The 12,438-nt window shown below is 33.8% G+C and overlaps 1 protein-coding gene across 2 annotated transcripts; it reads left to right on the forward strand.

The window, feature by feature from the left end:
* Positions 1-472: 472 nt before the first annotated feature.
* Positions 473-10,920, forward strand: LOC123203194 (histidine--tRNA ligase, cytoplasmic-like). Of its 2 annotated transcripts, XM_044619438.1 has the most exons (8): positions 473-1,882; positions 2,623-2,802; positions 4,089-4,346; positions 4,879-5,013; positions 5,817-6,098; positions 7,332-7,472; positions 8,743-9,060; positions 10,557-10,920. In XM_044619438.1, exons 1-7 carry the CDS (start codon positions 569-571, stop codon positions 9,040-9,042), a joined length of 2,610 nt encoding a protein of 869 aa, XP_044475373.1. In that variant the 5' UTR covers positions 473-568; the 3' UTR covers positions 9,043-9,060; positions 10,557-10,920. The 2 variants fall into 2 exon arrangements, with proteins under 2 accessions (XP_044475373.1, XP_044475372.1); XM_044619437.1 differs by lacking the exon at positions 10,557-10,920 and having other exon boundaries at positions 8,743-9,243.
* Positions 10,921-12,438: the final 1,518 nt, after the last annotated feature.

Below are 12,438 nucleotides of genomic sequence, written 5' to 3' on the forward strand. Positions count from 1 at the left end.
AATTACATTTATAATATTTCCTTTTATTGTTTGCATAAAGAAATTTTTATAGCAAGAAAGAACGTTTAGGGTTGGATTCGAGCCGAATAGAGCTCGAGCTTGCTTGAGCTTGAACTTTGCTCGACTTAATAATAATTGAGCTTAAGTTCGAGCTCGGGTTCATCGAGCTTGTTATGCTTGAGCTCGAATTCGGTTTGAGTTTGGTTTGGCTCGCTTCGAATTTGAGTATTTATTATTAAAATGACATCGTTTTAATACATATTAGTCAAAATGATGTCGTTTTATATCTAAAATTTTTATTTATAAATTTTGATAATTAAGCTCGAATTCGAAAATATTCGAGCCAAGCTCGATTCGAATCCACTGTTAAGGATGTTGAAATGTTTTTTTGCATAAATCTAAAAGGAAAAAAAAGAAAAAGTTAATTGTGATACTGTTAACTTAATAATCCCAATAAATTAAATCACAGAAATCCAGAGATGCAAAACCCTACACCCAACACAAAAACATACTACACACGCGCCATAACTACGCTAAGTCTCCTTCTCTAACACGCTTCCATTCAGCAATGCCGGAGAGAGGTTCGTCCGCCGTCATAACCCTCGGCGGCAAAGGCGCATCCCTCACCTCCTCCTCTGTCTACGCCATCTCCAACTCCCTCGCTCACGTGCGCCTCGACTCCTCGGCGTTAGATCGTCTCTCTTCCTCGCCGCCCAATCAGAATCCACCAACTGTTACTGACTACCAAGTTCCCCTTCTCAAAGCTTTAACTCTAGAAGAATCCCGTGCTTCCCTCACTGTCCTCCTCAGCAAGCTCCTTTCACTTCAATCCGGTTCGGGCGTCCGTGCGGTTCTTCCGGTTCACATTTCGGAGATCCTTAATTCTGGGGGGGATAAAATTGCGAGTGAGCCAGTTGAGGTGAGTGAAGATGAACGGGCTTTGTTGGAGAAGTTGAGTTTACCCAGTGTATTTTGTGGTGTTTGTGCGGTTCTGGATTATAAATCGACGGCTTTGTCGACTATTATTGATGCGGTGGCAGCTTTGTCGTGTGAGGTGTCTGGCGCTGATGTGGCGGCTTTTAATTCGATTGATTTGGGAGATGGGTTCACTGCAAAGGAGGAGATTGCAGTTGCTGGGGACTTGAAAGTGTTGCTTAATGGGTCGAAGTTAGTGGGGAAAGTAAACACGGAAGAGGTTTTGGAAATTCCGAAAATTAATGGGAAGTTAAGAGAAGTAGTTAAATTAGTTCATTCGAGTACCAGGATTGAGTTGAATTCGGGTGTGAGAGTTGGTATTAGTGGGACGGCAAAGGCCTTGGGGGCCAACGTGATGGCATTGGTATCTGCAGTTAAAAATGTGGGTGAAAGTAGTTTGTTTCTTGCGAAAATGAGTCTGAGTAAGGTTGGTGGTGATGAATTGAAGAGTTTGTTTGGGAAGGATTGTTTGAGTTTGGATAGTTTGAGGAGTGTGTATAAGTTGGTTTTGGATGCACATTTGGCGGAGGATTATATAAAATTTGTCCATGAGGCGAATGTGTTGTTGGAGCTTGTGTTGAAGATTGTGGCGTGGGAAGCTGTGATTGCATTTGCTGTGCTTGAAGGTGGGGAGTTGCTGGGTGAAAAGGTGAATGGAGGGGATGTGGGAGGGGAAAAGAAGAGTGAGAAGAAAAAGAAGAAGGTGGTTTTGGGTAAGGGAACCGGGGTGATTGTGCAATTGATTAAGGATAGGTTGCAGAGTAAGGGTTTGGGGGTTTTGGATAAACAGGTTGAGGATCTTTTTTCATTTTTGGATCCAAAGGACCCAGGTTTTGATGGTTTTCTGGCAAAGATTAAAGAGATTGTGGAGAGTAATGAAAGTAGAAGGCTTCCCAAGCTTCCTAAGGTAATGATAAGTGTTTTTAATTTTGTTTATTTGAGCTTTTTGCAACAGAAAGAATATAAAATTTAAGTACCATGATGAATAATTAAGCATTTATTTGTGTTATGGATCCTTTGATATTGTATGTCTAAGTAGTAGATGCATGGAGGATATTCAGTTTTAGCTCAATCATCCATGATATGGAGTGACTTTGTAGCCCATGATGAATATTTTTAAGATTCATGTTACTGAACAACTGTTGGCCTAACAGTGCAATACTGTGCCCGTTCAGAAAAAGTCTCATGCATAATAATCTGGAAATTTTGTTTTTTTTGAAAATCGTGCAAATTCCCTATAAATTTGTGGCTTATGTGGAGTTGTTTTAAAAAATAATGCGTAAAGGCTTTTTATTTTTTTCACAGTTACTGTTATTCTATCTATATTTCTTTAAAAATGATTAAACTAATTCTTTGGTAGTTTAAATGTTTTGACATGAACACTTAGAAAGAACTTCAATGCCATGGCATAAAACATGTCAAGTTGGATATGTTTGAGCATTGCTTAACTGTTAGTTCTGTAATTTATTGTTCAGTAGCTGAATACTAAGCTATGAACTCATTTTTTTTTTCTAATCTTTTACATCGTCATTTTCAGAAATGGACTTTCTTTCACCAGACTTAAACCTTTTTTCTTGATAGAATGGTGTGACCTACCTTGCCATTGTCTGGAATCTGTATTTCTCACTTTTGTACCTTATGGTGCAGGGTACTCGTGATTTTGCAAAAGAACAAATGGCAATTCGAGAAAAAGCATTTTCAATTATAACTGAAGTCTTCAAGAGGCATGGTGCCACTGCCCTGGATACTCCTGTTTTTGAATTGAGAGAGACCCTAACAGGAAAATATGGAGAGGATTCTAAGTTGATTTATGATCTTGCTGACCAGGTATGCACATGATTACTTGCTAAATCAGCTGAATCAAGTTTCTTTTTTCCATTTATTAATATTATTTTTGGGAAGTAGCTCATTTGTGGAAATATATCTGCTTAAAGCTTCTCAAAGAATGTGGTGCTTTTGTGCTTGAATGCATTTTATTTTCTTATATGTTGGTTGAGTTTTCTTTACTCTGAATATGTTGAATGAAAGGGTTGTTAAATGGAAAACTAAAAATCTAGTTGAGGCTGTAGAACCTAAGCTCATTCTTATATTTGTGACTTTGATATTAGACAAAAATTGTTTAAGTGTTTGAATGAGGAAAGCTAAGAATTTCCTCGACTTAAAATTTGGCCTTTTTTGATGTCACAATGTTGTCTTTCATTGTGAACTTATAATTCATTGCAAAAAATTTAGGCTATGGTGGCGATTCTGCTCTGTTTTAGTAGTTGAATGGGTTTGTAACTGTATTTATCTTTCTTCACAATGTTGACCTTTTTTGCTTGACTTAAAATTTGGCCTTTTTGGCTGTCACAATGTTGTCTTTCGTTGTCAACTTATAATTCATTGCAAAAAAATTAGGTTATGGTGGCGATTCTGCTCTGTTTTAGCAGTTGAATGGGTTTGTGTTAGATACCTGGGTTGTTTCACTCTTTATCCTAAAGTTCAACACACAACCAACCACAAATACACAACAACACAGGTATATGTTTGCTGGAATATTAAAAATGGAACTCAATATTATACTTTATTGATTAATAACAAACCAGTACAAAATCACCATAAAATGTATCACACAATGACTCTATTCTTCAACATAAACTTGGCGAATTTGAGAGTGCCGAAAACCTCTCCCAATGTTGAATTCAAGAGCCAGCTCTCTCCCAAAGGGTTTCTCCAATACTGATAACTTTCTTCCTTGTTCATGTCTCCTTCTTCTCCTCTTTTTTTTAATATCTGGTTGATGTCTTTCCTCTTGAATTATTTTTGCTCCACACGTTTCTAACCACTTTTTGTTGCAGTAACTGATTTTTTGACACCTCATTATGGGCTAATATTCCCCTGCTTGAGCCTTTATGCCTCTTCTTATGCATCTCAAGGCCTAACAGCATGTTACTGTATTCATCTTTCTTTACTATTTTCCTTTTGTGGACTATTGTTTGGTCTTTGATGGCTAACAAGTGTTCTATTTATTGTATTCTCTCTCTCCCTCTCCATCTATCTCTCTCTTGAATGATAAGAAAAGAATAGTTATCTTGTTCAGAAGAGTATAACATTTTGTATCTACTTGTTTACAGGGTGGTGAGCTATGTTCTCTGCGTTATGACTTGACTGTTCCATTTGCTCGGTATGTTGCTATGAATGGTCTCACTTCTTTGAAAAGGCATCAAATAGCTAAGGTTTACAGAAGAGATAACCCATCCAAAGGCAGATTTCGTGAATTTTATCAATGTGACTTTGATATTGCTGGCCAATACGAAAGGATGGGGCCAGACTTTGAAGTCATTAAAATTTTGACTGAACTGCTTGATGAACTAGATATTGGAGATTATGAGGTAAGTCTCAGTTGCCCCACTCCCACCATGCACACAACCAACCCCCCCCCCCCCCCCCCCCCCCCCCCCCCCCCACACACACACACACACACACACATATATTTTTTACACATTAGGCTTTATGAGATTACATTTTGGCCTCTAGGACATTGGAGTTGATATTTGAATAGAATGTGTTGTTCACATGTATGAGATGGTTACATCTAAAAGCATTGATGATGTTAGGGTTATGGATCTTGGTATATGAATCGGTATTTTTCTAATAGGAACATAGAAATTTATCAATACAAGAGATCAAGATGTTATATAAATTAGTATCAAGAAAATGGTTTGATGTATTTGAACTTTCGGTACGCACTCTTTTATTCTGCAATTTGAGGATCAATGGATTGCAGCAGTTGAACAGACACCTATTTGTTCTTTATTACAGTTATTGATAATCTAGCTACGTCTGCAAACATTTGCATATTGCCATCAAGTAACTTAAAAATGTTTTTGCCTCTATAATTATTTGATTATTTAAATTTTGCAGATAAAGCTGAATCATAGAATGTTACTAGATGGAATGTTGGAAATATGCGGAGTGCCTCCTGAGAAATTCAGAACCATTTGTTCAAGTATTGACAAGCTAGACAAGCAATCTTTTGAGCAGGTTAAAAAAGAAATGGTAAGCATATAGGTGTCTGGTTTATTGTCCATATAGGTTGCTTTCGATGTTCTATTGGTTTGGTTTGCTTTCATTTGGCCCTGGTTAAACTACGATTATTATTGACAGATTTTTATCAGTCATGTAGAGACTTTTCCCTTCTCTGAATTTTTTTTTTAAATTTTTTTGTGAATTTCTAATCCACTAATGTAACTTTTTCACTTTTCTTGAATATAGTTCACAGTTTTGTACAAAGAAAAAAAAGAAAGTTCAATTGGCTGGTAATCAGCAGTTTTGCATCTTAATTTAGAAGTATATCTTGCAAGAGTGGTTTACTTCTAGACCACTGATGACCCAATATTTAATCCCTGCAAGACTTACCTTCATAAGATGTTTTGCAAAGGTCAATGCCCAATTTTCCTAACTAAAGTAAAATAAATAAACAAGTGAATTAGTTTTTCCCTTCGCTGCATGAAAGATCTATTGTCTTTCTCTGTTTGGTGGAGATTGAAAATGATTCCTGCTGGTAATTTTCCTTGTTTTTTTTCTTTGTCAAATGTATTGCATAATGGTGAATTCACCCTATTTGTTTGTGTTCTGCGAAGGAATATACTATGAACTGTTTTTATTTAAACTTAATCGAAAATGAATGTTAAATTGACCATTTTGTTTTTATAACTTTTCTCTTTTATTGAGAATAAGTTGCCTCTTTCCTTTTCGTCTCTATTCTTCTGGTTCTCCGATATCTAGCTCTTGCTATATTTTGTTTGTCATAAACGCAAGATGTTATACTGTTAATAACATTATAAATTAATGTTTTCTAGGTTGAGGAAAAGGGTTTAACTGTTGAGATGGCAGATAAGATTGGAACTTTTGTGAAGGAAAGAGGATCACCTTTGGTATTGCTGTCAAAGCTTAAACAGGAAGGAAGCAAGTTTCTGGAGAACAACTCATCGAAAGTTGCATTGGATGACCTTGAAATTTTATTTCAAGCTCTAGAAAAGTCTAAATGTGTTGACAAAGTGGTTTTTGATTTGAGTCTTGCGAGAGGTCTTGACTATTATACCGGAGTCATCTATGAAGCTGTTTTCAAAGGGGAGACACAGGTAATCCTTGTTGTGCCTCCAGATTTAGTTCTCTTCATCTAGGTTGCTTGATAGAGAGAAAGAGAGATAGAGATGCATACTTAATATATTGCTGTCCTACATAATCCCATATTTTATTTTGACATTTTGTTCAGTAATATTGGATCATTTTTATTTACTTCTGCTCATAGATAATTCTCTTGATGACTTTTCTTTACTACATTCATCAGAAGTTGAGCATGTCAAACATGAGAGCATATTATTTGCAATCTTTGGTCAAATATATTTGATGGAATATATCTTGGAATGAAACTCGTTAGAGAGCAATTCTTTGAGTTTGCCTGAAGATTGGTTCACTGAAGTGGCAACTCTCCAGATGGAAATTTTTTCTTTGTGTTATTTGACTGCTACCACTGCCCTAGATAATGGCAATGTCATGCTAGTTCCATTTCTGAGTTAACATGTGGTGTTATATGAATGCCCATTAATTTTATCATGAAATCATGCACATCAATCTGTAATTATTAAAGGCTTATTGAGACACATTACAAAAATTATACTTATCCTGATGGATCCTTGTTAGGACTATACCTGATTTGCTAATTCTTAGCTGAGGCCCAACCTAAGCTAGCAAAAATATTAGTCAAATGTTCTGTCTTTGCATGAAGCACTTGACTTTTGGCAGTGTCGCTGAACCTTTAGATCCTTTTTTCTATTTCTCTCTCCATTTGTCCCTTTTTTTTTAAATCTAAGTTCCTAATCGAGACAACACCATGTACCGTCTCAGCAGCTTAGTTTCATGCCAGGTCATGAATGTATTGTCCATTGACTAGATTGTGCCAGCTCAGGTTAACTCTAACAGATTACATGTCCAAATTCAAGCCTATGCCTCCTGGATTGAGGCTGAATTCTGTACCCAATCTATCTGTAGCATCTTGCGGAGGGATTTGGTGGATCAGAAGGATAGAAGCTAAACTCTCACTTCTTTGCCTTTTAATAAGAACATAAAAGCTATCTAGAACAACATAAAAGAGATTGCTCACAAGAGTTAAAGCATAGAATCCAAATTTCCTCTTTCTTACTTACCACCTGATGGTACGATGTATATGAGTAGTATCAAGTGAAATCTAGTGAAATATGGCATCTCTATCAAATTAATGTAAATCATCATGCATTTCTGATCTTATAATTTCATCCTGATGTTAGTTTTATACTTTTTGCAAAGATAATATAACTAACGCATTTATTACTCAGGTTGGTTCAATTGCTGCTGGTGGACGTTATGACAACCTTATTGGAATGTTTGGTACGAAGCAGGTTCCAGCAGTTGGTGTAAGTCTTGGAATTGAGAGAGTGTTTACTATAATGGAGCAGCTTCAAAAAGAAAGGGACCAGGTATGACAACATTTATATATAGTTGGTTTCTGTGAGTCATTGTAAGCTAGATATCATAAAATACCATTCTGTTGAGGAATAAATGTCATTGGAAGCTGCTGACTGCCCCCATATTCTCTACCCATAGGATGTTTCCTGTAACTGAACCTTGTTCTTTGGTTCTAACCAGCATTTTCTTTCTCGTTATCTATGTAGATTGAATAGTGCTTTTTCAAATATGTTATTAATCATAAGTGTTAGAAACACTCTTTTGTACTTTTTTTTCCACTCTCTAAATCTCATTGTGACATGTGTAGGGAAGACAGAAAGATGAGAAACAAATTATCACTTTTTTTTCTACTTTTGATCCTTTTGTACACACTCAAATAGAGAGTGAGAAAGAGTGATAAAATGGGTGTTCTAGCATCTCTTCTTAGTTGATTTCTATGTATAACTTTCTTAAAAATACAGTGTGATAGACTTTAGATGGTAGCCTTTTATGAGCAGTTGCTAGTAAAATAAAGACAAAAAAATGGAACATTTTTTTTTATTTCTCACTGGTCAATTCTTCAAACTTTATTTTATTAAATGGATTAACTCATTTAATCTTATATGAAAGTGCATACACAAAATAAATGAGAGAATATTGAGTTTGAAGTGTTGAAAAGTGTGAAAGAAAGATAAATGTTTGATTTTTTTTTATTTTTGGTTTATTAGCCAGCATTCCCCAAAAGTAAAACAGCAAATTAAGCTTTATTTTTTCTTTTCTTCAATGCAAATGACTCTTCATTAGCTGTTTGTTCTGCTTTTTGAATTTGAAAACGAAAAATTGTGAATGAGCAGCTATAACCTACAATGAATGAAAACAAAAAACAGAAAAATAAATTTATTAAAGGAGCCTTAGATTTTCCTGTTTCCTTTTAGAATGCAGATTTAGATCTGTGTAGTGCTTTTTAAGTGATCCTTGTAAGCTTAGATCAAGCTTAACCATTTTTATGGTCTCTCATGCCATTTTACATGGTCTCCTTGTCTGGGTTGGAAGTACTCTATCTTGTGGAGAAATGCTGGCAGCAGTCCTTTTTCACTGTCACTGCCACTTGACACTAGTACAAAAATGAACAAAATGGCAAGTTTATTGTATAATTAGATTGGTGATACGTTACATACTGACAGACAAGCATTTGTCTTTGTTTGGTTCATTAGGCAGAAAACTAGAGAAATCTCAGTTCTTGTTTTTTTGTAGGCACAAATGTGATTTTTTTTTTCTTTTGTTTTCTTCTGGTGTTGGCAGACAGTCAGAGCTACTGAGACGCAAGTACTGGTGGCCTTGCTTGGGGATAAGCTACCTCAAGCGGCAGAGCTAGTTAGTGAGCTGTGGAATGCCAAGGTGAAAGCAGAATTCATGGTCCACAAGAAAGTGATGAAGCTCATTGACCGTGCAAGGGAGTCCAAAATCCCTTGGATGGTAATTGTTGGTGAACGGGAGCTGAATGAAGGAATTGTAAAGCTAAAGAATATCGATACCACTGTAGAAGAGACCATCCCCAGGAGTAAATTTGTGGAGGAACTTCAAATACGGTTGAACCAATGAAAATGCTATTAAGTTGAGGTACAACTTTGCAACCAATCCATTTTTAGTCATGTCAATCTGTTGTGTTATACATACAATGCCTATTTTATGAAAACTTTTTTCATTTTATTAGCTGTATGGGAAAGTCAAAGGTATGCTTCATAACATATTGTGAACTGATATGTATATTGAAATTTTGTTTTCATAAATATTTTTCTGGAATTCTATTTGTTTATTATTGTTAGGGTTACCTAAAAAGGTATGCTTCTTACTTTTATAAACGTTAGGGTTAGCATATGTTACACATAGTGTAATTGGATAATTACAAGAATTTTACCCTAATGGTGGGAGTCGCCAACTCAATCTGGGTATGACTAAGCTATTGGAAAATTATAACAACCCAGGAAAATTATAACAACCCTATTTTAGTGTAAAATTTTTACACTTACCCCAATACTTGAAACTCACTTGAAATGAGTTGGCTTAATTAATGGGGGTAATTGTAAGAATTTTATTTGTTGGTATTAATTAGTACAATAGAGGAAATGTATATTGCATTAGTTAAAAGGTGCAAAATTTCTACCAAACTTATTATGTAATATTGCCCATCGAAGTTTACTCATGTTTTCTTATTGGTATCAACTTATTCTATTTAATGAGATCAAATCAAAATTAAGGAAATATGTTAATGTTAGACATCTCTTATGAACTCACACACAAGTTTTTACTCACCAATTTCATGTACATGTCACACTCTCATGCTGATTAGTAAATCAACTCTTCTTTTTCACTTCAATGTATCTTTTAAAGAGTCTTTTACACATATATCAATGTGTTCTTTCTTTTTATTTTTATAATAAGTCTAGAAATGTGGTTATTCCTGGTTTGTTTTGGAACGTGACTCTAATCCCGTTTGTTTACAATTTTTTTAGTGAGTACTTTAAATTGATGAAATTATTGATAAATTCAAAGGTTTTGATAAAAACGTGCTGCTTTCTTTCACACATAAACATAATTGCCTAAAGCTTCATGAATGGAAGAGAAAAAGCGAACTAGGATTGCATTTTTCAAACCAAGTCACTACAAGAAGGGTCAAACAAATTTGGGATAAGTGCCCGTCAGTCATTTCAAGATAAATATGTTAGACAATAAGTTAAAAGATTTGGTACAATTTATTGTCATTGTGACGGTGACTATGAATGAAATGTGTCATTTTTGTGTGCCCAGGATGACTATTTTTCATCCAAAATTTGATGAAATGAAAATTTCTTATCTTTTAAATTTAAAAATTATATTTTTTCACATATTAGTTAAAATCATAGGTCAATTTTAATAGTAAAAAAATATTTTTATCATTTTATATAACATATATAATAGGGTTAACATTAGCAAATTACATTTTTATCTTAACTATTTTACATATTTCTTTTTCCTCCTTTTTTTTTTTTTTTTCCTTGTCTTGTTTTCATTTTTTTGTTGTTGAAAAACACTTAAGGGGAGTCAGGAGACTTTTATAATTAAGATGTGAGTTGCAGGTAAAAAGAGTGGCAAGGTGACATTCTCTACAATAGTAAGAGTTTGAGATGGTGAGAAGGAGATTAAAGTGGGAGAAGTTGTTGGAGCTAGGAGAAGAAATCGACAAAGGAGGAGAGAGTATTGAAGTGGCAACAACAAGAGAAAAAACAAGCTAAAGAAGAAATCAACAACAGAGGAGAAGATAGTGAGATAGTGAGAATGTGATATGAAGATTGGTGAGGGATGAGTTGTTAAAGCCAAAAAAGAAATTGACAAAAGAGTAAAAGATAATGAGATAGCAACAAAGTAGTGTTGATGTAAACTTCAAAGCAAAAGAGGAATAGTCACTATCAAGTAGGAATAAGATTCCACTCCTATTGGCAACTTTTAATTTTCATAACCATAAACCTTTTATAATTTTTATGCTTAATTCTTATAAAAATTTATAAATTTTAGGCTTAATTTTTATATAAAAAATATAAATTTTATAATGATTTTGCTTCAATAAAGATAGATAGAGAGTATTTGTGTTTTTTCATCAAATTTATATAAAAACAATTTTTTTTATTAATAAATTTAATAAACTGGATGAAAATTAAAATTTTCATATTACAAATGTGAAAAATTATATAAAAATTTATTAATTCACCAAAATTTAGATGGGAATTAATGAATTGGTTGCAATTTCTTTGAAACAAGCAACCCAAAAAAAACAAAAAAAACAAAAAAAGTACAAATTATTAGGTAAGTCATCATGAATGATTGATTATACGGCAAAAGATTTGCCTCAAATTGTCAAACCATAGAGTTGGCCCAACTCAATTTCCATTAAAGCGATGCCTTAAATATAAAGATGAAAATATGCAATACTGTTTCATCTTGTGCACAACAAAGCCATTAGTATCTGACCAACTTTTATTAGGTGCAACTGCAACCTCTTCATTTTACCTTTTTTTTGTTTTTCCCTACCTTTTCATTTATTCATATTTTCTCCATTTTTCTTTTTCAACCATATTTTATATTTGAATAATATATATATCTGGTTTTTTTTTTTATGGTTTATTCAATAATATTTTTAACAAATGAATGAAATTAATTTTTCTAAATTAAAAGATAAAATGTCATCATTTCATCCAAATTAGCATTCCCCCTCTCCCATTTTGTTAATCCAAATGCTATAAAGATTGATATGGACTTGGTGTAGTACTTTCTTTCTGGTCGCAATGTTATTTCTTTGAAACAAACAACAAAAAGAAATAGAAATTGTTAGGTGAGTCGTCATGAATGATAATTAGGCAAACAAAAGCTTACAAACCATTTGAGTTGGCCCAACCCCATTTCCATTCAACCAAAGCCTTAGGTATAAAGTTGAAAATATGCAATACCGTTTGATCTTGTACACAATAAAAGCCATTAGTATCTGACCAACTTTTGTTAGGTGCAACCTCTTCACTTTACCCTCCCCTTTTCATGTATTCATATTTTCTCTGTTTTTCTTTGCTAACTCTTAGGGTCAATTTCACACTCTTTTTGTCAAGTATTTACATGTTTCATGAGATAAAATTCTTTAGTGGGGCATCCGATTGTCAACCATCACTACTTTGGTTCTAATATAACATTTTGTTAAGCAAAAAAGCTAGTTGCTAGTTTAAACTTAAAAAATCAAGACATACCATAACTTTCAAGCTTTTGAATTAATACATTTGGATGTATTTGAGAGTTTTTCTTTTATTTTTATACAATTAAAAAATATAAATTAAATGATAATGCTTTGAGTAAGTAGTAATATTAATTCTTTTTTAGTTTTATAATAAAACCATATTTACATATTTATTTATTTTGGTAATGAAGGAATCCAGTCTAATTTGGTCAAACTGATAAATCATCTTTAAATATTTTTAG

The sequence above is a fragment of the Mangifera indica genome, chromosome 19, assembly GCF_011075055.1.
Source record: "Mangifera indica cultivar Alphonso chromosome 19, CATAS_Mindica_2.1, whole genome shotgun sequence".
NCBI lineage: Eukaryota > Viridiplantae > Streptophyta > Magnoliopsida > Sapindales > Anacardiaceae > Mangifera > Mangifera indica.

Excerpts from the sequence above, each read along its gene's own strand:
- LOC123203194 (XM_044619438.1), top strand. The coding sequence starts at position 569 with ATGCCGGAGAGAGGTTCGTCCGCCGTCATAACCCTCGGCGGCAAAGGC. Across the intron at positions 2,803-4,088 it reads TTTATGATCTTGCTGACCAG|GGTGGTGAGCTATGTTCTCT; the intron begins GTATGCACATGA and ends ACTTGTTTACAG. Across the intron at positions 7,473-8,742 it reads TTCAAAAAGAAAGGGACCAG|ACAGTCAGAGCTACTGAGAC; the intron begins GTATGACAACAT and ends TGGTGTTGGCAG.